At 45.1% G+C, this 25,724-nt stretch overlaps 1 protein-coding gene across 1 annotated transcript in view; it reads left to right on the top strand.

Annotated features, from left to right (window-relative positions):
- The first annotated feature begins 302 nt into the window (after positions 1–302).
- NSG2 (neuronal vesicle trafficking associated 2) overlaps positions 303–25,724 on the top strand; it is a 60,478-nt gene continuing 35,056 nt past the window's right edge. Inside the window, exons 1-3 of the mRNA XM_011221928.3 lie at positions 303–460; positions 1,367–1,517; positions 20,265–20,348. Coding sequence (XP_011220230.2) covers positions 1,389–1,517; positions 20,265–20,348 — 213 coding nt within the window. The 5' untranslated portion in view covers positions 303–460; positions 1,367–1,388. The remainder of the gene's footprint in view (positions 461–1,366; positions 1,518–20,264; positions 20,349–25,724) is intronic.

Genomic DNA, 25,724 nt, shown 5'->3' with positions numbered 1-25,724 from the left:
TTTGGGTTTCATAATATTGCCCTGGAAGATTTTAAAAGATGATCCCTTCTAATGAATATGTCTCCTTCTTCTGTTTTTCTAAAGACTCAAGGATTGCTTATTATATGGTTATTATTATTATTATTATTATGGCCAGAATCCCTCCCACTTTCTTGAAACCATTTTGTCCCATGCCCTGGTTGTGGCCATGCATGAGAAACAGCAGGTGGTGCCAGATGACAGATGGTGTGGGAGCCCGTTCCCCGGTGGGAGGGGGCGCGAGCGAGGGAGCAGGCAGGCAGCTGCCAGGAGCTCTTCCCCTCTCGCTCGCGCCTCGCTCTCAGAAACTCCCAATCCAGACACAGGCAAGGCGCTGTCCTTTCAGCACCACAAGCTCGGGCTGAGGAGGGAGGACTCCTGGCCGTCCTCCTCCTCTTCAAATTGGCTTGAATCTGCTCTGACCCCCCAAGAGTGCATCACAGTAAGTAGGCATTTGTTTTTGCTATAACCACTCTTCAATACCCTCCGACCCTTTGCCATCCCTTTCATCTCCACAGCAATCCTATTTTGTCTAATAGTGTTCCATCAGCAGGATTGACAAGAGAAATTCAGTTGTCTGGGCTTCTAGGGGTGGGGTGGGAGCACCGTTTGACTTCCTAGGGAGCTTGAGAGAAATAAATGTGATTTGTTTATTTAGTTGGCAATCTTGCAATACGGGGGTTGCTAACTTTCCATGGAAGCAAAAAAAAAAAAAATGGCCCTTCTCTATTGAGGAAATGGAGGCATTCCATGGCTGAATAACAGGATCAGGTTCAAGCCAGCATTTTTTTGTTTTAGGAAATTAAATCTCCTGTACAACCTACATATCATGTGAAAGGATACAGTACACAGAGAGACATTGAATGTACGTATTGTGGTTCAGGGAGATTGCTGAAGAAAAGCCAACATAATAAAATATCAAGGTGGTAAGGTGTGGTGGTAAGGTGAAATTTATCATACTGCAGGTTGACCCAGAATAATAGGATTTAATTTTGCAGTAAGAATAAGCTTTCACTGAGATTATATGACAGTATTGGCTCTAGTGTCTTGGATTTTTTTTTTTAAAGCTTGTATATTATTTGTGTAAGTCTGGGATTTCCTTGAGTTTTCCCGAATTTGAGAGCTGTCAAACCCCACGGGCAGGTGGCATATTTTGACGATTACAGAAGTTTTTCTGGATAATGAGAATCATTATCAGAATCAAATCTAGCAGAAGATAGAGAGATGACTGATCTCTACACTGAAAGCCGAGTGGACCCATTGAGGACACTGCTGTTTTCTCTGTCGTCAGCCCTCTCTTTCCCTGCTTCACCTCCCACTGTAACTAGAACCCCACTGCTTGCCTTAGGTCTGGGAAGAAAGGCGTAAGGATGGTGAAGCTGAACAGTAACCCCAGTGAGAAGGGAACCAAGCCGCCTTCGGTTGAGGATGGCTTCCAGACCGTCCCTCTCATCACTCCTTTGGAGGTTAACCACTTACAGCTGCCTGCTCCGGAAAAGGTAAAGCAGTTGCTCTTCTCCCCATCAGTCCCTCATCCTCCCCCCATCTCAGGAAATAAAACAACAAAAAAATTCCACCTCTCCAAACCCTTTCATTCCCTCAGCCAAATATGTCCCCTTTCTCGTAAAATGTAGTCGTTCCTTGCAGAGACATGACATCTCTTGTGTTACTTCAGGTTTATGGTAAGTGCTTACTCATTTTTTGTTCACATATGTGTGCATGGGCAAGAAAATATATCTTTTTTTAAGGTTTTATCATAGCAATGAATACTAATAAGCTTGTGGATGGTGAGAGAGAAAATTGTCTTGATTATTGGGGAAGGTGTTTAAAAAATTCACTGGTATAGATTTGAGGACAGAAAATTGGATGCAGCCCAACAAGCATTTAGTTTGCACCTGCTAAGGCCCTATCCCTGTGCTACAAGTTGGTTATGAAAGGACAAATTGCAAAATCCCTATCTAGTGTAATGCTTAATATAATGAATCAGGGTAAATGCTATACCTGAGAATTTCCCAGGTTATGAGAGCACAGGGGTGGAAACAATTAAATTCTCTTGGGGTGGGAGGGGACTGGAAAGACAGGTGAGGTAAACTGCAGAGGAGAACATTTGAATTTGGCATGTAAAGGTGAATAAAAACCTTCCAGATAGACCATAGGAGGAAAAGATATTTAAGACATATACAAAGCATGGAGAGCTTTTGAGAAATAGCATGACTAGAGTAGAGCATCTTTGGGGAGGCGTGGCTGGAAATGAATGACTGGCTGATGGCACATCTCCTGACATGGGAGTAGTCCATGAAGAATGGAGGTGGGCATTTATACAAAGGTGAGCACTGATACAAAAGTTATCCCATGGACAGAGCTGGGAGAAACATTATTGTTTAAGATCCAGTTGAGAGAATTTGGGGTTTATAATGTGAGCTTTTGCACAATGTAAGAGATAGATTTGGAGGTAAATGCTGGAGTTCCCTGGCTGAAGAGCAAACAATGGATCATTCCATCTGTTTGATTTTCTCATTGGCATCTTCAGGAGGGCATTGTGTGTCTTAACCAATTGGCTCTATCCAATGAACAGAAGAGGAGCCAAAGCTAGATAAAGGGCCTGGCTGATTGGCTGGGGGTTGAGTCATCTGTTTTGAAAGTGCAGAGGTTGTCAATATGAGAATGTGCATGGGCTGGCAGAAATAAAGAATCCTTGAGCCATCCTGTGAGACTGATAAGGCTTTTAAAAATAAAATGTGAACAGGCACTTCACACTAAAGAAATGTGAAAGAATTAGGTATCTGCTACATGGATAGCAGAAGCTCTCAGTTTGGGGCTGCATGTTAGAATCACCTGGGGGATCCTTTGAAAATCCTGATATCTAGGCTACACCCCAGAACAATGATACTAGAAGCTCTGGGGGCGAGACCCAGGCATCAGTATTAATTAACACCCCCCAGGTGACTCATACATGCAGCCGAAGTTGAGAACCGCTGTGCTAGATGCATGTTTCCCCATGGGAATCAGGGATTATGCACTCAAATTTAGAGGTGAAAAGTCGAAGGATCAGAGAAATTTGGTTAGTTATCCAAGCTTACAGAAGGAGTAAGTGGCAATGCTGGAATTTGAACCCAGATGTAATGGAAATTGGGGAGGAGAAGGAGGATATTTTCTTGAGGTTTTATGAGGCTTCAGGAAGATTCTTTACCCTCTGCCAACAGCTACAGCCTGAAAGACCTGCATGTACCTAAAAGGTGTGCAAGGAAAAGGGATTGTGGTGAGATCACCCCTCCCCCCATTCCTAGACACACTTCAAGTCATCCAGACATACCATGGCCTCTGTCTCCCCTTTCTCCCCCCATCCCACCCTTTTGCCTTCAAGGGCTTCCTTCTCTGCTTTAGAGAGGAAAAGGCACAATGACCTTTGAGTGTCCTGTCCCAAGGCCTGCAGGACAAATACACTGGGGACCTACATTCATGGAAAGGGAAAGCTATGCGTCCTGAAAGATGCAAATCCCTACAGGGACATATCCTCACAGGGGTACATTACAGACTCTTTCTGATGTTCATGACCAAGTCTTCATACCAGGCAACTCCATTGCCTCCTTCGTGAAGGCGGAGAGGACCACCCTTACCTTGAAATGGTCAGAACAAAGTCAGAAACGGCCTCATATGTAAAGTGCCTGGCACAAAAGTAACTATAAAAGAATAATAATGATCATTTTCAAGTGCTTCCAAAATACTAAATTCTGTTCTAAGCCATATATGTATGTGCATGCACATACACGCACATGCACGCACACACACACAGACACACACGGACACACAAACACACTTTCCTTTCACCCTATCAGTAGTTTATGGGACCCAATAAGGAAATCGCTATTTTTTTTAAAGATTTTATTTATTTATTTATTTGACAGAGAGAGACAGCCAGCGAGCGAGGGAACACAAGCAGGGGGAGTGGGAGAGGAAGAAGCAGGCTCCCAGGGGAGAAGCCTGATGTGGGGCTCGATCCCAGAACGCTGGGATCACACCCTGAGCCGAAGGCAGCCGCTTATCGACTGCACCACCCAGGTGCTCCCACTATTTTAATCCAATTTTTGAAGATGACAAAACTCAGGCATGGAGTGGTAAAGTAACTTCCCAAAGCACGTAGTAAGCATCCTGGCAATATGTAGAGGTCCCAGAACCCAGCCTGTGTTGTTCCAGAAACTTCCACTTCAGCAGGCACAAGAAGCCAGCTGGCCTGGGGCTCCATAGACTTGGGCTTTAGCTCAAACGCAGTCGCTGACCCACAGTGTGATTCGTGTGACTTGTTTCTCCTCCCTCAGACCTCGGAGTACTCCTCTCTGAGTTGGAAACTGTAGTAGTGGTTTTCTGTGCTGGTATTTTGATTTTATAATATTTATAAGAGTAAACAAGCTTTCCCCTGACGTTAGAACAGATGTGTTAGAAGTGAATTCCACTCAGGAAGCCAAGTGGGTCCTCCAATGCTTGGCTAGCAGCACAGAGCCTGAAGCTACCTCTCCAGGAGGGTTCACATCTCTGCCCCACCTTTGATGATTTTACCTTGGCTGATGACTTGAAGCAAGTTTCCTAAGCTGCCTCAGCCTCCTCATTGTAAAGTGGGGATGATAACATTGGGACTCAGGTCACAGGACCATAGGGAAGGTGAGGTGAGTCCTGACACTGTTGTCAGCTCTTTGGTTAGGTTCCAGACAGATGGTGAGTTTTTGAAGCCAAAATCTTCATCAGAAAGAAGCATATTTGACCCAATGTTAAATCATGTTGTTTTTTTTAAATGTAAAATACAGAGTGTGCTTGGTGTGTGATACTAATAATCATCTTTAGATTTGCTCACTAAATACACTTAAATATGGAGTCTGTGAGTTTCAGGGAAAAAAACCTTTTGGAGGCCAAATGGAGAAATGAGCATGTCTGGAGCCCTTGCGTTGGGCTGGGAATGGGCCACAGAAGGCACTCATATCTGTTGTTTCAGTTAATCTTCCCAATGGCCCTGTGAGGGGGTTTTAGTGGACCCATTTCACTGATGGGGAAATTGAGGCTCAGATCAATGGAGTGATTTGCCCAAGTCTCACAGAGATGGAGTGGGAGACCTGGGGTTGGAATTCCAGTGCACTTGAAACCCCAATTTTCCCCTCTGCACTGTGCTGCCCTCAATAACGAGAAGCCTCCCATATGAAGAGTGCCTCCTCAAACTCTACACCGCTCGTCTGTGACCACGGTCCTCCTTGGACCCCCTGGACGAACTGGTGGGTTCTGGGTGTGATCCTCCAGAGAGAACATCCCAGCCTCCGATGCTTCCTCCCTGACCAGTACTGGAGGGATTGGTGCCTGCCTCAGGAGAGGAGATGGGCTAGATTCCCACCTTGTCTAGCGCTCTAATCAAATCCTCCACACTGTACCTGAGGGAGCATCCCGAGAGTTGGGACCAGGTCCTTCTCCCATGGAAACATTTTTCAGTCATCTCCACAGGCTACAATCTCAAATCTTTACCTTGGCAAATCCTTCTCTGTCCCATTGGCTTCCATTCCCACCCCTCCCACTTTGTACCTTGAACACCAGCATGTCAGACCTACCCAGAGCAGTGGAGGGTGATCCCCCCCGCCCCAAGCGGACATTTGACAATGTCCGGAGACATTTTTTGGTAGTGAAAACTGTAGAGGGGAAGGACACTATGGGTGTCTAGTGGGTAGAGGCCAGGAATGCTGCTGATACCTACGGTGCATAGGACCCTGCCTCCAAGCTGAAAGAATTATCCTGCCCCAAATGTCAATAGTGCCAAGGTTGAGAAATCCTGCCTTAGAGTTCTCTACACTTTCCAGTGTGGTTCACACACCCTCCTTGCACATGCCATTCCTTGTGCCTAGAATGCCCTTGTCACCCCTTGCCTGTCTGTTAAGCCAGTACTCATCTTCCTAAACCCAGCTCCAATGGCAGCTCTTCTGAGTGCCTTCCCTAGCCACCCAGAATTATAGCTATGGTTTTACTTATCACCATGGAAGGTATCTACTCACTCAGTCACTCACTCACTCTCTCATCCAGCACATCTTGTTGGGCACCTTCTATGTGCTAGGCACTGTGCCAGGCTATGCATATCCAGCCATAGAAAGTCAGGCCTGGCCACTGCTTTCACGGAGCTTCCAGTTCAGTGGGGAAGAGGGACTTCAAATAAGTCATCATACAAACAGACACACAGGACACAAGCTGAAAGAAGGGCTATTAGGGAAAGAATGCAGAGCTGTGATGTGAGAGAGGATAAGACTCGAGAGACCTAATTGTGATGGAGGCTGGTCAGGGAGGTCCTCCTGAGGAAGGAGCCCCACCTGAGACCTGGAGGTTGGGTGGTAAAGGGAGTAGGGCAGAGGGCCTATTATGTGGACAGGCATTGAAGGACTTGGAGGAATAGACAGGAACGTAGGTTGGCTGGACACACTGAGTAAGGGGGAGAGATTTGGGCGATGAGGGGAAGTGAGCACCATTTCATAGGGGGCTCAACGTATTTTTTTGGAGGGGTTTTAAGCAGAAGAGAAACGGGATCCGATTTCTATTTAAGGAAGATTCCTCTGGCCGCGGTGGGCCACCCTAGGGATGAGGGACTTATGCTTGGTCTCCTCTTCCTCATTCCTTTGAATGTATCCCCTCGCAGCACCAGAGTAATTTCCCCAAGACAGGTTTCCCACATTATGCCCACCATGAGTGGTAGGAGTAGAGAAAAGAGTGGAAGGCAGGAGGTCAGCTAGAAGGCCACGGCTGTGTTCATGAAGGAGGAGGTGGTGGTGGTGGGCGCTAGGGCAATGGCAGTGGGAAGGGGGAAGTGGGTGGATTTAGGCTGGCTTGGTGTCTGGTTGGCACTGAGGAGATTTGCCCGCTAGGTCCGAGGGCCCTGGCTCTGCCTTATTGTGCATCCTGGCATGCAATGGGCAGTGGGAAGTGCTGGCTGAGAGAGGCCCATTGTCCCTTACATAGCCTAAAGCTGAGCTTTGATTCTCCACTTGACAGATGTGAGAATAGACTTGAATCTAAGCAGTTGGGTGACTTTTTCAGGCTGTGAGCTCATGCTCTTGAGAAGCTGGAACGTCAATCTGCAGATACCAAATTCTAAGATGGCCCTTGGGGCCTCACTGCCTTTGGTGTATCTAAGTGACCACAGTTAACCTGGATATCCCCACAACCCATCTGTGAGGTTGCAACCATCATTGCCATTTTACAGATGCAGAAACAGACTCAGAGAGGTGAAATGCTATCCTAAGACAGTCAAAAGAAAACAGTGCAGCCAAGATCTGCACACAGGTGTGCTGGGAGATGCCAGCTAATGGGCAGCAGGTCTGCAGAAAGCAAACCACAATTGGGCACAACCCCACCTTGGCAAAGCCCCAGATGAACCATGTATTTGGCAAGCCAGCAACCAAGCTGTGGGCAAATGTTCCTTTCCTTTCTACTGATTACTGAGTCTTTATGTGTCCTGGATGAGGTTGGCTCACCTGCTTGTGGGAGGAAAAGAATGCAGATGTTTGGAGATCCAGTGTTGAGGTTTGATACACTTCGTATTTTGCGTGGTAAACCACATGTGCTTTGCCATCCTAGAGACCTGGGTTGAGATCTCAGCTAAGCTGTTTCCTAACCGTGTGGCTTTAGGCAAGTCACTTAGCATCTCTGGGCTTTGTTGTTTTTTTTTTGTTTTTTTTTTTTTGTCTTTTTTCCCAACTGCAAAATGAGCATAGTATCTACCTACCAGGATTATTGTGAGGAAAAAGCATGAAAGCTGTCTAATGGCACACAAGTTGTGCTTTATTGATATAGTTTCCTATCTTTTCACCGGGCATCCAGAATATGTGTCCTGAAGTTCACATTTTTGAAAGATGACTGTTAAAATGAAACATGCTATGAATGGGGTTTCCAAGGTGAGAGTACAGAGGATCCAACAGATTGGACCTGGATGGATGTGGCCAAAGGAGATGCCTCTCCTGTCACTGAGTCCTGTGTGCCTTCTTGGCTTCTCTTGTGGCTTAATCAGTGGGTTCTTTCTCTCCCTGAAGAGCAGGGTCAGGGAACCATCAGCCATTCCCTAGGGAGCAGCGGAAATGCATGTCTGTGCAGACCTGAGGTTCACAGAGCCCCCTTGTTCCGCTCTTGAGACATTCTCAAGAGCCAAATTATAAATCACCATGAATTGGGGCAAAGGCTCTGACCAGGCAATTCCAGGAAATAGATATAAAAATGACCACTAAGCATATTTAAAATTCTTTATAATATAAAAAATACAATTTTAAACAAAATGTAACTTTTTACGTATTAGATTGGCAAAAAAAAACCCAAAAATAAAACAAAAAACCTCGACCCCACAATGTTTGATAATGCCCAGTGTTGCTAGCCCTGAGGCAGAGCAGATCTCAATACACTTTTGTCGGTTATGTAATTTGGTGCAATGTTTTGCAGAGGGTATTTTGACATTGTTTATAAAATTTAAACTGTAAGTACCATTCGATTGGTAAGCTTCCTACTGGTAGGAAGTTACCTTATGGGTATAGTCTTTCAAGTATGCAAAGGGTTATGTATAAAGAAAACCTGTGAACAACTGGAATGTTCCATGCGACTGGGCTGGTCAGATGAACCCTAGCGCATGCATGTGGAACACTAAGTGGTTGCTAGGAGAGCGAAGCATTCTTGCTTGTGCTAACGTGGCAGGAGCCACAGACACACTGCTCCTTTAAACAGCTCTAAAGAGCATGGCACGGAGTCACCCCATTTGTGGAAACACATCTGTGTGTATGTTTTGTTCTTACCATTCATAAAACAATTTTGGACAGATGCACAAGAAACCATTAAATGTTGAGGGAGTATGGATAGGGGTTGGAGGACACACTGTTTAAAGACTTTCATTCCATATTTTTCATACTTTATTTTTATCACGAGCATGTATCAAATTTTCTACTTTAAAAAAAATCACCCCCAGTCTCACAGATGGTGAGACAGTCTTGGAGCACGGAAGCGACTTGCTCACACTCACAGGCGGAGTGACCCGGTGTCCCTGCGTGTAGAGGATCATTACAGCACTTTGAATTTGAACCCTAACTCTACCACCTACTTGCTGTGTACCCTGGGCGGGTTTCCTTGCTGCTAAAATGAGGACAATAATCTCCTGTTTGAAGGGTGAAATGAGAAAATGCATGTTGAGTGTCCACCCCAGTGTCCAGCACAGAGTAGATGCTAGTGCAAGGCTCTTGTTATTACTGTTGTTGCTCATTGCCATTCTCATCAGTTTGGTCCCAGAATCAGGATCACTGTTTGTGGGAGAGCACGGGGCTGGCCCCAGGCCTTGAGGAGCACTGAGCAATGAAGTGCGCTGGGCCTCTGGATCACAGAGGACAGTCTCAGAGGCAGATCTGTGGATCTCTACTATAAAGATTCCAGCCCAGGCAGCTAGTTTCCACTCAGAATAGGAGCTGGAGCCCTCCCCATGCCCCCAACCCCAGAGAGGACCATATGGAGAGTCCCTCAATTCTTTGCATGCTATGCACTGCCATGGAGTTGGACAGTCATAGGCTTAGTGGGCTGGCTGGTGCATTTGAGGACATACCAGCCTACCTTCCATTCTGCCTCTGAAAAAGTAAAAGCCCAGCAAGGAAAAGAGACCTGATCCTGTGGAACAAGCCCTAGACTGGGAGCGAGCAGGCCCTTACCAGTGTCTGGCTTCTGACCCAGTCTTGCTATCTGACCCATAGAAAATCCCTTCCCCTCTCTGGGCTCCCATATCCCCATTTGTGAGTTGTTGGCATTGGGAAACACTATCACTAATGTTCTCTAAGCACTGACATTTTACCTAGTGTTCTGGGGCCTTACCAAGCTTTGAGGGCCCAGAGAGACTCAAACCCAAAACGATGGAGTATGGGTTGAGAGGTGAGCAGGGGAAATGGGAGAAAGTTCCAAACTAAGTATTCAGTTTCACCTTGTCTCTTTACAGATAGGATTCATTCATTCAACAGTGTGTATGGATCCCCTTATGTGTATCAGGAGTCACAAGGTCAGAGTTTGAGCGTGATGATTCTTGAATGGTGACATTCCTAGTGGGTGGCACTTGGATCTGAGCCAGAAGCTTAGAGTCAAGGTTTGGCTCTGCTTCTTAGTGGCCATGTGAGGTTATGAGGTTATTTCTGCTCTCCAAGACTCAGGTTCCTCATCTGTAGAATGGGGATAATCATTCCTACTTCAGAGTGATTGAGAGGGTTTCCTGTGATATTGGATGTAAAGCTTTTGGCACAGTGGTAGCAGGTACCCATTTTATTTTATTTTATTTTATTTAAAAATTTTTAAAGATTTTATTTATTTTGGGGGGGGCAGAGAGAGAGAGAGAGAGGAGGGTCAGGGAGAGAGAATCTCAAGCAGATTCCCTGCTGAGCGCAGAGCCCAACTTGGGGCTGGATCCTAGGACCCTCAGATTGTGACCTGAGCAGAAATCAAGAGTCAGATGCTTAACCGACTGAGCCACCCAAGTGCTCCTGGGTACCCGTTTTAAAACAATGACAGGAAAGACCAGGGTAATCTTGAGTTTGAATGGCCAATTCAACCACTTACCAGTCATTTGATCGTAGGCAAGCGGCTGAATTCTCCGAGGCTAAATTGTCTCATTTGAGAAATGGGAATAATGATGATTTTACAGTAGATACATGAAGATTGGAGCGAAGGCTGTGAGGAGACTTATGAGAATTAACCAAGTACACATCTGTCGGCCCCTAGAGCAGTGCCTGGCACGTAGTAGGTGCTCATCTGATTCACTGTCCTGCTCTGAACTCCTCTCTCAGCAGCAGGGATGAGCCGCAGGGTACAGCTTAGATCTATTTTTGGCCTGTGCAAGTCCAGCTCATAAAAATACGGTCTTGCTCCTTGTCAGCACTTCTGCACTTTTATTTATTGTTCTTGCCAATCCTGGGGCCTCTCCATGTGGGAACCTCTTCATTATTGATAATCCCGGGAGTAGTATTTTAAATTTTTATGATCTGTACTTTGCGCCATCTGAACCGCCATGTATTATCTGGCCTTGCCAGTGAAGGGGGAATATATCCAGACGAGGGGTCCTTTTGGGATGAATAATTTATCCCATTTTCACAATGCCAATTATGTTAAATTATGTTCTTCATATCAGCCACTGACAGGACAATGGGGACTGATGTATAAATATGAAAACAAATTTATATCTTTGCCCAAATCCACAATGGTATTTGAAAATCTGTAGGTTCATTTTTCCAAATATTTGTAAAACCCCACTTTAAATGGTAAAAAGCGTAGAAAGGATTTTTCCTCTTCTGTCTCCCCTCTCCTCACCCCTTTCTGTTATTAATCAAGAGATCGGGGCTCCATTTTTCCCACTTTTTTTTCAACTGCAGAGAATAGAGCCTTTCTTTGCAAATGTATTTTCTCTTCTCTCTTTCTTTGCTTATGTAAGCTGATTCCTCCAAGGTACAATTAATGATTGGCTAACATTTCTTATGCTTTCCCCTTTATAGTACTAAAAAAAAAAAAAGAAGGCGTCTGTTGCCATATCTTCTTTTATAGAAAGAAAATGTTTCTGGCTCCCCTCCATGGGAATAGAACACCAAATTTCATGACACTTCCAATAGCTGGTTGATTCCAGTAATTCTGTAGGATTGTATTTCTCCTGTTCTCTACATCTTTCCAGCGTATCTCATTGCGGCCAGAGGCTTCTCCATTACCTGTAATACACATCTGGAAAGACACTGCCGGTTTATAATCCTTCCTTGGCTTCTCACTGCTTTCAGGTTAATCTTCAGGATGCTCTGTGTGGCATTCGGAGCCTCTGTTTACCTCTCACTTCACCCGTCCTATGCCCTGGCCACTCAAAACCACTCACTGCGGCTCCTCCACATGCCAGGCTCCTGAGTGTCTTCTGAATGTCTGCTGGTATATGCTGTTCCCTCGGTCTAGAAAACCTTTTTCCCTAAGTGTGGGGAGGCAAGAATGGAAACAAGAAGCTGGCCAGAGAACTATTCATGGAGAGATGATGATGCTCTGGCTAGGGTGGCGGCAGTGTGCCTGGACAAATGGGTTGATTTGAGAGGAGTTTTTGAGAAGCCGGAGCTGGTGCTGAAATGGATTTAGAGAGTGAAGGGAAGGAAGGGGTCATGGGAGAATTCCTGTATTCGATTTGATATAAGCACTGGCATGGATAATGCTGCTATTTTGGGGGGATGACTTGGGTAAGAAAAGTTGAGGGGCAGGTGGGTCCAGGAACCCAAGAGCTTTGCTGAAGACATGGTATATTTAGGTGGGTTGGTCTAAGGGCAAATATCCAGTAGGGTAATCTGAGTGCTGGATGAGGTCCGAATTAAGTTATGAGGATAAAGATGGACTTGGAAGTAATAGGAGTGCGAACACTCAGAGGGGGTGTGTAGGAGGGAAGCGTGCCCATGACCTCACTCTGAGCAATTTTAACATTGAGAGGTCAAGCAGAAGGGGAGGATCTTGAAAAGGAAACTGAGGAGAGCTGGTCATTGAACAGAAAAGAACCAAGAGAGATACGGCCATGGACACAAGGGAGGACATTTCAAGGGGTATGGAGCAAACAAGCCTACTACTGACAGGTCAAAGAACAGGCCAGAGGACTGTCTGTTCTTGTTCTGGGCAATGGGCAAAGACCTGCTTTTGATGTGGAGATGGGGTTCTAAAGAGCTAACACCTCCTTAAGGGCGAAGGTAAAATACTAAGCAAGTTGGGTTGCTTTTGGGGAAAATGTGGCTTAGCTAAAGAGAGGAGGAGAAGACTGAGGACCAGCGTGGGTCAGAAACTCACCTGACCTGTGGCCTGTGTTTGAACCTGGTGGTTTGAGGAATGGGGCTCCAAAACCAAAATAACTTTTTTCATTAGAAAGTCACTCAGGGCATAAGCAGCCTGTCATAGGGGTTCAGGGCAAAGCAGGACATGGATTTGAAGGAAGGCTATGACCTCAACTCTACCTAAACTCAGCACCTCCTCCCATGACTGCAAATGGTAAATGGGATACTCTAAAAAGAAATAGTATATATATAATTATAAATATTACATGTTTGTGTATTTATTATAAATATATATAAATCATATAAGTAAATGATATATACATTTTTCTATATATATTTTGAACTTGATACAAACAGAATCATATAATATACAAAAGAATTTTGTGTCAGATTTCTTTTGGTCAAGGTAGTGTCTGTAAGATTCACCCATGTGTGTGGCATTCCATCTTATGAATAAACCACAATATATGCATTCTCTTATAATGGACATTTGGATTGTTCTCAGATCAGGGATATTATGAAAAAAGTGTCCAGGAACATTTTTATTTGTATCTTTTGGTGGATCCATTATATTTTGAGGTGATTTTTTTTTTATTTAGTATTTGGCCATCTTACTAAATTCTAATAGCTTTTCAGTTCATTTTTTTTTTTTACGATATGTGTAAGTATAATTGTTTAGCTTTATAAAAATTAATGTTTGACAGGTATTGAAGTACATGAAAAATAATGTGTACACGTACAATTTGGCCTTCTATGGTGAAATGTTGAAATGTTCTATAATACAGAATTTTTTTTCTTTTTTTTATTTTATTATATTATGTTAATCACCATACAGTACATCCCCAGATTCCGATGTAAAGTTTGATGCTTCATTAGTTGCGTATAACACCCAGTGCACCATGCAATACGTGCCCTCCTTACTACCCATCACCAGTCTATCCCATTCCCCCACCCCCTCCCCTCTGAAGTCTTCAGTTTGTTTCTCATAGTCCATAGTCTCTCATGTTTCATTCCCCCTTCTGATTACCCCCCTTTTCTTTATCCCTTTCTTCCCCTACCGATCATCCTAGTTCTTATGTTCCATAGATGAGAGAAATCATATGATAATTGTCTTTCTCTGCTTGACTTATTTCACTTAGCATTATCTCCTCCAGTGCCGTCCATGTTGCAGCAAATGTTGAGAATTCGTTCTTTCTGATAGCTGAGTAATATTCCATTGTATATATGGACCACAGCTTCTTAATCCAGTCATCTGTTGAAGGGCATCTCGGCTCCTTCCATGATTTGGCTATTGTGGACAATGCAGCTATGAACATTGGGGTGCATATGGCCCTTCTCTTTACTACGTCTGTATCTTTGGGGTAAACACCCAGTAGTGCAATGGCTGGGTCATAGGGTAGTTCAATTTTTAACTTTTTAAGGGACCTCCACACTGTTTTCCAGAGTGGCTGTACCAACTTGCATTCCCACCAACAATGTAGGAGGGATCCCCTTTCTCCACATCCTCTCCAACAATTGTTGTTTCTTGCCTTGTCTATCTTTGCCATTCTAACTGGCGTAAGGTGGTATCTCAGTGTGGTTTTGATTTGAATTTCCCTGATGGCTAATGATTTTGAACATTTTTTCATGTGTCTGTTAGCCATTTGTATGTCTTCATTGGAAAAGTGTCTGTTCATATCTTCTGCCCATTTTATGATTTGTTTATTTGTTTCTCGTGTATTGAGTTTGAGAAGTTCTTTGTAGATCTTGGATACCAGTCCTTTATCTGTGGTGTCCTTTGCAAATATATTCTCCCATTCCGTGGGCTGTCTCTTAGTTTTTTTGACTGTTTCCTTGGCTGTGCAGAAGCTCTTTATCCTGATAAAGTCCCATAAGTTCATTTTATCTTTTATTTCTCTTGCCTTTGGAGATGTGTCGTGAAAAAGGTTGCTCTGGCCGATGTCATAGAAGTTGTTGCCTATGTTCTCCTCTAGAATTTTGATGGATTCCTGTCTCACATTGAGGTCTTTCATCCATTTGGAGTTTATTTTTGTGTATGGTGTGAGAGAGTGGTCAAGTTTCATTCTTTTGCATGTAGCTGTCCAATTTTCCCAGCACCATTTATTGAAGAGACTGTCTTTTTTCCACCGGATGTTTTTTCCTGCTTTATCAAAGATTAGTTGCCCAAAGAGCCGAGGGTCCATTTCTGGGTTCTCTATTCTGTTCCATTGGTCTATGTGTCTGTTTTTGTGCCAGTACCATGCTGTCTTTGTGATCACAGCTTTGTAGTACAGCTCGAAATCCGGCATTGTGATGCCCCCAGCTTTGTTTTTCCTTTTCAACAGTTCCTTGGAGATTCGGGGCCTTTTCTGGTTCCATACAAATTTAAGGACTATTTGTTCCAGTTCTTTGAAAAATGTCCTCGGTATTTTGATCGGGATAGCATTGAAAGTGTAGATTGCTCTGGGTAGCATGGACATTTTAACTATGTTAATTCTTCCAATCCATGAGCATGGAATATTTTTCCATCTTTTTATGTCTTCCTCAATAGCAGATAGAGCTTTTTATCTCAAGTAACAGAAAACCTAACCCAAATTGAATTAAGGCCAAGAGTATATATTGGCCCCTGTAACTGCAGAATTCAGTGTGAACTTCAGGCAAGGTGTGATCCAGAGGGCAGTGTGTTCTGAGGACCCATCTCCATTTCTCTAGGGTCCTCTTGGCTCTGCCCTCCTTCATATGCTACCTTTGACTTCATCTTGACTCCTTCTTACTGTGACAACAACCTCTGCAGAATTTTCAAAACTCAAGTCCTCACCACACCAGGCAAAGGAAGAGCATGCTTCCTTTGGAAGAGGAATGCCCATAAAGAGCAAGGAGGCTTCTTTCCCCAAGTCCCTAGTCAATATTACCTCATATCTCATGGTCTGCATTTTGAGCCAATCAAATTTTGTGATCAAGAGGATAGTAGGCCCTGATTGGCTTAACCTAATTAGGGACCATTCCCATTATGAAGGGAGGCATCAATCCCACCAAACCACATGGCTGCCACACAAAGGGGCCGGGGTGAGCTCCCAAAAACAACATCTGGGGACTTTTGATCTAAATGGATGCTAGGGAAGCAACCGCAAAATGTTTAGTATGGTATTTAGAATGATATTGCCTATGATTATTCATTGTCCCATTCCAACAGTTATATTTTTTATTTTTTTAACATTCAATACATTTTTATTGAAAAAATGGAAAATGTGTAAACTTTACATGACTATGTTATAAAAATATGGCTGATGACTTTAAGCAATAAGTCTTTTATTTTTATTTTTTTATTATGATATATTATTCACCATACAGTTATATTTTTAAAGTTCTATCACCTGTCTCAAAATGTCGGCGATGCTTAGGGTCTTTTACATTTTTGTGGAATGACAAAAATGGTTTTGAGCTTTTTGAGAAGCTCTGGAAAAGATGTTTATAGAAATTGAGGGGCAGAGGGAAGGACTAAGAAGCAAATGCTTCTTAACATTTGCTGTGTGATGTGTAGATGCCTGAGATCTGATTGCTGAGGATCTAGGGTCAACCCAAGAGATGGTTGGTGGTTGAGATGAAGTTGGCAGTGTGGGAAAACATCAGTTTTCTAGCTTTGTACAACAGATTTCCCAAAATGTAGTGGCTTAAAACAACACAAATAGATTATCTCCCAGTTTTCATAGGCCAGAGGTCCAGGCACAGGTTAGCTGTGTTCTCTGCTTGGGGTCTCAAGGGTCTGAAGTCAAGGAATTGGCCGGGCTGTCTTCTCATCTGGCTCTAAGGGTCCTCTTCCAAGCCCACTGAGGTTATTACCAGAATTCAATTACCTGTGGTTGTAGGACTGAAGTCCCCACCTTCTTGAGTGACCTGGCTGTCAGCTGAGGTCACTTTCAGCATCTATAGTCTGCCTTCCTGCTGCATGGCCTTCCTGTAACATGTCAGCTCACTTCTTCAAGGCCAGCAGGAGAATGTTTCTCCAGTCTGCTAAGATGGAGTTTTATAATACTATAACAATCGTGGGAGTGACTATGCCATAATTCTTTCTACACTCTTGAAAGAGGAGATTATACCGCACATGGACATGGGGTTGAAAAGTTGGGGGACTGAGAATGCTACTTACCATAAAAGGTAAAGGCAATTATTGCCCCAAGGCTTATGGGTTACATGACACAATGACCCGGAAATTCACACTGCCTAGAAATAAATACTGAGATGCATTATAATATGTGCACACACACATATCAGATATATATAATATACATATATACATATATATACACATATAAATATACATATACAACATGGAGAATAGGAAAAATAAATTATAATTCCAAGTTTGTGAATATTTCTAAAAATGTGGATTCAGAATGATCAGACATCTACATTTTCTTTTCTTTTTTTTAAGATTTTATCTATTGATTTTCAGAGAGAGAGAGAGAGAGAGAGCTCAAGCAGGGGGAGCAGCAGGCAGAGGCAGAAGCATGTTCCCTGCTGAGCAAGGAGCCCGATGCATGACTGGATCCCAGGACCCTGGGATCATGACCTGAGCCAAAGGCAGACGCTTAATTGACTGAGCCACCCAGGCATCCCAACATCTACATTTTCTATACCACTTTATAACCTGACAGTTGATCTAGAGATATCCAAAATATTTTGAATCATTAAAATTTATAGAATAGCCTTTAAGTTCACAATGCACCTATACATACATTATTCTATTCGGCCCTTCCCAGAACACTGAGTTAGGTAGTAATAGAAATACCTAGCCTGGGAGAGCCTGGGAGAGCCTGGGAGAGCCTGGGTAGCTCAGGTGGTTAAGTGTCTGCCTTCGGCTCAGGTTCTGATCCCAGTGTCCTGGGATCAAGTCCTGCACCTGGCTTCCTTCTTGGCAGGGAGTCTGCTTCTCCCTCTCCCTCTGCTCCTCTCCTCTGCTCATGCTTGCTTGTGCTCTTTCTCATGCTCTGTGTCCCCCTCTCAAATAAATAAATAAAGTCTTTAAAAAAAGAAAGAGAGAAATACTGAGCCTGTGAGCTATGATGCTTTAAGTGTTGCTTACTTAGTTACATTAGCTCCTGACTCTCACATGCCCATGAAAGCTCGCATGACAGCAAACAGCAAACCTTGTAGACTACATGTTATGTCACACATTTCTGTCCTTGGCCTTGTGGTTCACTCTGCGGAAAATGTCTTTCCTTGCTTGCTCAACTAGTAAATTCCTTTTTTTTCTTTTTAGAGGTGGGGGGTGCAGAGGGAGAGAATTTCAAGTAGACTCCCCACTGAGAGTGAAGTCCGGTGGGGGGCTCGATTCCACAGCCCTGAGATCATGACCTGACCTAAAACCAAGAGTCGGATGCTTAACTGACTGAACCACCCAGGCACCCCTCACCCAGTAAACTTCTATTCATCCATCACTCCCTCCTTTTTTTTTTCCAGGCAAGGAGGTCAGGAGCATGCTCGAACAGCATTGTTCTTGAGAAGGCCTTGTCTTGATAGGCTGAGTAGGGAAGACCTGCGGGCTGACAAGTGCAGGCCAGGCTCCATTCCACATCTCCTTTGAGCATCCGTGGAAGAAAATTTGACAGCACTCAGAGGCAGTGTTCAAATAAACATTTGTTATTGAATGAATGGTTTGAGTGCTTATCTTCTATGAACTCATTTAAGCCTCACAACAACCCAATGAGGTATTTATGGTTATTGTCCCACTTTATAGATGAGAAAACAAAGACAGAGAAGGCTTAGTAGTAGAGACAGTATTCAAACCCAGCACATACCCTTACACCTTCCTACAGTACTGACAGTATCAGTGTCTGCCCCACAGGATAGAATTAAGTGAGATATGCATATCAAATGTTCAGTGCCTGCTATATGGTAAAATTGCAAAAAATGAAACTTATTTTTATTACCTGTGCCAAAGAAGCTTCTGCTTTCCTATTCTTCAGAATAAGAGGTAGAAAGAAAATAAAAATAACAGAACAACCCACCCCACCTCCCAAAAGACCCTCACCCTTATGTGGCTGCCCCACTTCCCTATTTGAAGGTGCCAGGGCTCACTTCCATTGTTCGGAGGAGCAGACTACCGAGAGGGGTGGGACACAAGAGCAGAACTGATGTCTGCATATTTTGGGTTCTAGATGATGGAGAGGAAGAAAAGTGTGAGGTGGGCTGGTCCCCGAGCCTCCTTAACCAACACATGTTAAGTGCCACATGGAAGATGTTTGGTAACAGCAGTCCTTTCCCCATCCTTTCCTTGTTGAGCTACATTTAGTCAATGGCATGCCTCACAGACTTAAAGAATATTCTTCATAGGAGAATTTTTTGCTTGAGTCAGTACAATTGACTGCTGTCTCCAGGAACACGTGGTGGGAGTCTTCAATGAAAATTCAGTTAATTTAAACTCCAGTGAGAAGTAAGAGTGATCATGGTTAGAAGACAGCTTCCTTTTAGCTGGGTGACCTTGGAGAAGTGACTTAATATCTCTGAGCTTCAGCGTCCTTGTCCGAAGAACGGAAATAGTAGTGGTATGTTGATAAAGGCATATGAAGTGTTTGTTCTAGTTCGGGCACATAATAAATAATTCCAAAAATATTACCCATTATCATCTCATTTAACCCTCAAAACAACCTTGTTAAATAAGGATGATGATTATGATTATTGCCCATATTTTACAGGTGAGGCCCTGAGTCGCAGACAACTTCTGTGCTCCCCCTGTCGCTGTGGCATTCGGCCATGGTTATTGATTATCTGTCAGGTTCTTTTTTCTTCCACTTTGCCTACACAGTGGGAAGGAGTTCCATAAATGTCTTGGCAGGTTGACAGGATGTCTTGATAAGATATTAACCACCTCTGCAAAATATTCAGGCGTTAGGAAAACAAGATGATACAAGAGATTCAAAGACCTTTATGTTTTTCTCTGTGCAACTCCCTAAGTCAAATTGGAGCCAAGTATGTGTATAAAGGTTGAGCTACAAAATGTTCATCATAACTTGTTTACATAAATGTTCAACCATAGAAACTCACTGGGTTCATTGTAGTGTATGCATACAGTGAAATACACTCCATCAAAAGGCAAAATACAATTGTGTATTTGTCTACATAAAAATGTTAGTATATTGTGTGCTTAAAGTAGGTTATAATTCATGAAGTATGAATCTGTCACATAAAAAGGAAATAATGTTTATATAAATAGCACACATATATCTAATATATGCATATATATGCATATAGAAACATCTGGAAAGGTGCGAACTAAATTGTCATCTATGGTTGTCTCTATTGGAATGGGGAAGTATGGGTAATTTGAATTTTCTACTTTCTTGTGTGTTTGAGAACGAAGTTCTTTATTTTCTGATCTTTATGCAATGTATACAGATTCTAGCTATTGAGAAAAAGACAAAAAAAGCGTTTCAAGTCTCCATTTATGCTAACACTAGTTGAACATTTCAGGTGATTGTGAAGACAAGAACAGAATATCAGCCTGAACAGAAGAACAAAGGGAAGTTCCGGGTGCCGAAAATTGCCGAATTTACGGTCAGTTTCTTTACACAAATTGTAAAGGTAAGGCTGGCTTCAGCCAGCTCAAAACTCCTCGTACTAGTCAGGCAGGTGCTGCTGGAGGGTGGGAAATGATACAGGCTGTTTCCAGAGGATTTCTTGAGGCCATGCTATCTGGCTCACTGAGTCTAATCAAATAACAAAAGGTGGCCTCCTGAGGACTACTTACGCTCTCTTCTGCTCCGGAATGCTCAGATAATTTGATAATTGTTAAACGTGCCTCCTTTCTTCTTTTTGCCCCTGTCCCCATCTCTCTACCTTTCCCTCACAATCTCCAGGAAATATGATAGGAAATGTATTTAAAAAAAAAACACCTTAAATTTTAGTCAGTGGATGGTTGTAACAAAATACAAAAAAGATAAAGGGGGGACAGAAGCTGACTTCTTAGTGGAAAAAACCCAAATGGTTGACTTTCTATTTCTTGGTGGAGGGGTCCCTAGAAAGACTGATAAATATATATCACTGTGATAAGTCGATGAAGGAGTCATGAAGCATGCTCTGCAAGGACGAAGGGAGAAACTTCAGGGAAGTACCCTGGAGAAGTCACTTAGGTAGCTGAGAAGAGCACAGCTTGTGCAAAGGCCCTGAAGCTGGTCCCAACTCTGAATAGAAATAAGGGCAGCGAGGCTAGGCTCTTAGAAGGGGGTAGGGAGTAGGCAGATATGAGACAGGAGAAGTGGGCAGAAAGTAGACAATTCTAGGTCATGTAGACTCTGTGCAGGAATTTAGGTTTTATATTAGAAGCATAAAGGAAGCCTCTGAAGGACTTCAAGGAGGGAAGAGACGTGATTTAATTGGGTTTTAAATAAAGCACACTGGCTTTTATGTGGCAGGTGGACTGTAGCAGGCAAGAGGGAATGTGGGGAGACTGTTAGGCTATTGCAATCATCCAGGTAGAAAGAGATGCTGGCTCTAACAAGAATGGTGAACAGGTGGAGAGACACGGGAAGACCTAAAAGATATTTAGGAGGCAAAATCAGCCATGCTTTTACTAGAACAAGTGGTTCCTTAGATGGACATTGGAGCAGTCTGACTGGGTATGAGCCCTGTTTCCATCTAATACCAGCCAAGTGGCCACCGCAGGTCTGAAAACCTCATGTATCAGATGGAGGTAACAGTAGGGTCAGTGTGAGGGTCAAGTGCAGAAGACATGCAGAGCACTGCGATCTGTACATGGCAAGTACACAAACAACAGCAGCTCTTCAGTGTCAGCTGTGACTGGGGGCACTGAGAGTGAAAACAGCCCTTGGTTGGAGTGTGTACGTGGATAAACGTGTTGGTCTGTTCCCGTCCCTCCCTATCTCCCTGCTATATCTGGGTTAAGCAGCTGGGTGTGTGAGCCTGAAAGGAAGTGTGGCCCCTCTGTGTGCATCCCTCAGAGTGTGGGAGTTCCCTGGATGCTGACACCTGCTTTGAGGGCAGGCACTGTTCCTATTTTTGGTTGTAGCTTCAGTGTCTGGTTCTCAGCATGAGCCTAGTGAATATGGACCTGGCCTGAACTGCATACCCACAAGAATGAGCTCAGAGCTTCAAGGGGGGCAGGGGTACCTTGGTGCATGAAGTATATACACTGGGCCAGAGAGTAAGCTGACCTGTGCTCCTGGCAGCGGAGACCATTAAGAAATATGCCCAGATTCACTCTAAATTATGGGCTTCTGTGGTATTGTTCATCTTCTTTTTACTTTCCTTTTTACTTCCTTTACTTTCCTGCGCTTTCCAAATTTGATATGAGCATGCATGATTTTGATAATTAGAAAAAAAGTAGAATTATTAAAATTTTTTTTTTTACCAAATAGAGTGTTACAAGCTTCTGATGAAATTATTCTTTACTTATCAGTCGCTTTACAATGATGGTTATAAAGACGCACAATAATTTGGGCAAATACTTCACAGGGAGAGTTGAGTGAAGAAGGCAGGGATTCAGCTTGTGTGTTTTCCAGGATTGGAACTATGCAAAAAACCACAAGTAAACAGAGGAAAAAGGACAGGGCAGAAATGTATCAGCATATGAAACCTGTGGCCGCACTATAACAGTGGGGTTGGATGATTTTCTTCTCTTCTTTGACCACGTTCGGTGATGTTGCTATTTAATCGTATTTAAGGCCCACAAGCCCCTGACGGACTGATGTAATCCTCCATCTCTCGAAGGGGAGCCATGGCTCGGAGCAGTGATGTGATCTGCTCCTCTAGCCAGCACGTAGCGGGACCAGCACCCAGAGCTGAGCCAGGACGGCCTTTCTGTTCAGCCACGCCACCTGCAGTGGTCACTCCCCATTCAAACAGAACAGAAGTGAGTCAACTAAGATAAAGGGAGGGGCTCAGTCAGGGTCTGGGCCTGCAGAATTCCCCTCCCCCCACCCATGAGCTTGACTCGATTGGTCCTGGGGGTCAAAAGGAAGAGAAAATGGGGACAGCAGTCCTTTGTCAGCACTGCTGTCAGGGGTGGGCAGAGGGCCCTGCCACTTGGAACAAAATGGGAGGAATGGAGCAAATCCATTTGTTGACATAAACCTGTGAGCGTTCATTAGCCTTTTTTTGCTTTCTTAAAGAGAGCTGCCTCTGGGTTGTGTGAACGATATATCTGTTGGGGCGAGGGTGGCTTGAGGGCCTGGGAGGAGGTTTAGGGGGAGAGTCTGAGGGTCTGACCTGTGGGCTGCAACAAGTTTTGGGGGCCCAGATGGGCTGTCCTGAAGATGGAATTTATAGGACTTTTTCCTGGTTGGGGAAAAGGGGGGCGGTTAGGGGTGTCCTTGGTGTTTGGCTTGGCTGGATGGGCAGGAGGATGCTGTCACTGAAGTAGGAACTGGGAGACCTAGGTTGGGGGCATGCACTGAATGAGAGGTGCCTGGAGCACATGGGCCATGGATGGTGGTCTGGTCACCCTTGTATGTAGATGGCCTGGGGCTCAGGATGGAGCTGTGCTGGAGAACAGGGCTGGAAGTCAGAGAATTCCCGGTTAGCCTCAGAGACGGTGGTGCTGGTAAACAGTGGCAGGGCTGCCTCCCGAGGACATTGCTCATGGAGGAGGTAACTGTGGGGATGGCCAAGATGCATCTGTCCCTCCTTCCAATAGTCTCACAGAGGTGGACCAGCTTATTCACATTTCAGAGCTGACCTGGACAGGGCGGCTCAAAGCCATGTGAGAGAGAAGGAGAGGAGAGAAGGGCGGGGCAGGGGGAAATGAATTGAGAAAGGTTGGCTGAAAGAATTGCCTGGACTTTTTGTGTTTTCTAAAACCAAGAAGGCTCTTGTGAGAGGTCACAGACTTGAGAAAGTGCTCAGCAGGCTATTTAAAAAGACAGGAGCACGCAGAGAGGAGCCCCTCCTTCTTTCTTAGTCTTGGGAGCTGGGTGCTCCTGTAAAGCTGATTTTGTCATGGAAGGTGCTGTGCAGGTGCTGGTGCTGTGCAGGTACTGGTGCTGTGCAGGTGCTGGTCTGTGCAGGTGCTGGTGCTGTGCAGGGCGCTTGTCCGTGCAGGGTGCTGGTCTCTGGTGGGTGCTGGTGCTGTGCAGGTGCTGGTCTGTGCAGGTGCTGGTGCTGCGCAGGGTGCTGGTCTCTGGTGGGTGCTGGTGCTGTGCAGGGCGCTGGTCTGTGCAGGTGCTGGTGCTGTGCAGGGCGCTTGTCCGTGCAGGGTGCTGGTCTCTGGTGGGTGCTGGTGCTGTGCAGGTGCTGGTGCTGTGCAGGTACTGGTGCTGTGCAGGTGCTGGTCTGTGCAGGTGCTGGTCTGTGCAGGTGCTGGTCTGTGCAGGTGCTGGTGCTGTGCGGGTGCTGGTCTGTGCAGGTGCTGGTGCTGTGCAGGGCGCTTGTCCGTGCAGGGTGCTGGTCTCTGGTGGGTGCTGGTGCTGTGCAGGGTGCTGGTGCTGTGCAGGGTGTTGGTTTCTGCTGGATGCTGGTGCTGTGCAGGTGCAGGTCTGTGCAGGTGCTGGTCTGTGCAGGGTGCTGGTCTGTGCAGGTGCTGGTGCTGTGCAGGGCGCTTGTCCGTGCAGGGTGCTGGTCTCTGGTGGGTGCTGGTCTGTGCAGGTGCTGGTCTGTGCAGGCTGCTGGTCTCTGCAGGGTGCTGGTCTCTGCTGGGTGCTGGTCTGTGCAGGGCACTGGTCTGCAGGGCGCTGGTCTGTGCAGGGTGCTGGTCTCTGCAGGGTGCTGGTCTGTGCAGGGTGCTGGTCTGTGCAGGGTGCTGGTCTCTGCAGGGTGCTGGTCTCTGCTGGGTGCTGGTCTGTGCAGGGTGCTGGTCTGTGCAGGGTGCTGGTGTCTGCAGGGTGCTGGTCTCTGCAGGGTGCTGGTCTGTGCAGGGTGTTGGTGCTGTGCAGGTGCTGGTCTGTGCAGGGTGCTGGTCTGTGCAGGTGCTGGTGCTGTGCAGGGTGCTGGTGTCTGCAGGGTGCTGGTGTCTGCAGGGTGCTGGTCTGTGCATGGTGCTGGTCTGTGCATGGTGCTGGTCTGTGCAGGGTGCTGGTGCACCGGCCACGCTGTCCGACCTGGCTGTCCCCAGGCTGTGGGAGGGACTGAGTGTCGTACCTGCAGCCCAGCGTGTTAGGTTGATGAGAGGTGTTCTAGGGCTTTGGGGCTAGAATGACCTGGGAAGCTGAGATCGCGTCTCTGTGACCTCTTAGCTGTGTGACCTTGGGAAAGTCCCTTCACCTGTCTGAGCTCCCGATTCCTCACCAATAAACCAGGACACACTGTCGACAAACAAATTGTGTAAGTCCTTGGCACACTCTAGGTCTTAATGAATGATCATTTTATTTCCTTCCTGGTAGATCCCCTTTCTTCCTCCAGGGTTCTTAGCTTCCTGCCTAATTAGCCAGCTTTTGTCTGTTGGTTGAGACAAACCTGGGCCTCCCTTTCCGGCTTTCTCCCTTGGGAACATGGCTGGGGAAACATGCAGAATTGTTCAAGGGTGGCCAGTTCAAGGTCAGGATTCATGGGCAGCCCCTGGCTGTCTACCGTGACCTCTGGAGCGCCCTCTTTGCCTACTGGGGAGTGTAGGCATTTTTTTTGGTAGGCTATTTCTCAACACATTGGTTATAACATGAGTAATCCTGGTATCTGTTAAAAAAACGCTTTTAATCCACTTTTCAGCCTAGTAACAACCAATAGGTATGCCTATTGCTATCCCCATTTTACAGATGAGGAATCTGATGCTCAGAGAAGTGAAGTGGCTTCCAAGGCCATTCAGCCCGGATGTGTTAGATAGAGCAAGATAGGAACCAGCTGCATCCCACTCTCTCTGCCACACCTCGATGCCACCGTGCCATTGTCCTTGCCCATTCTGTGGCTGGCTTGCCTTCTTTCCTTCCTTTTCCCCCCTCTTCCTTTATTTTACTTTTATTTTATTTTATTTTATTTTATTTTATT

This window comes from Ailuropoda melanoleuca, chromosome 3 (assembly GCF_002007445.2).
Source record: "Ailuropoda melanoleuca isolate Jingjing chromosome 3, ASM200744v2, whole genome shotgun sequence".
NCBI lineage: Eukaryota > Metazoa > Chordata > Mammalia > Carnivora > Ursidae > Ailuropoda > Ailuropoda melanoleuca.
The sequence above is the reverse complement of the archived record's forward strand: the minus strand, read 5'-3'. Positions and strand labels throughout refer to the sequence as shown.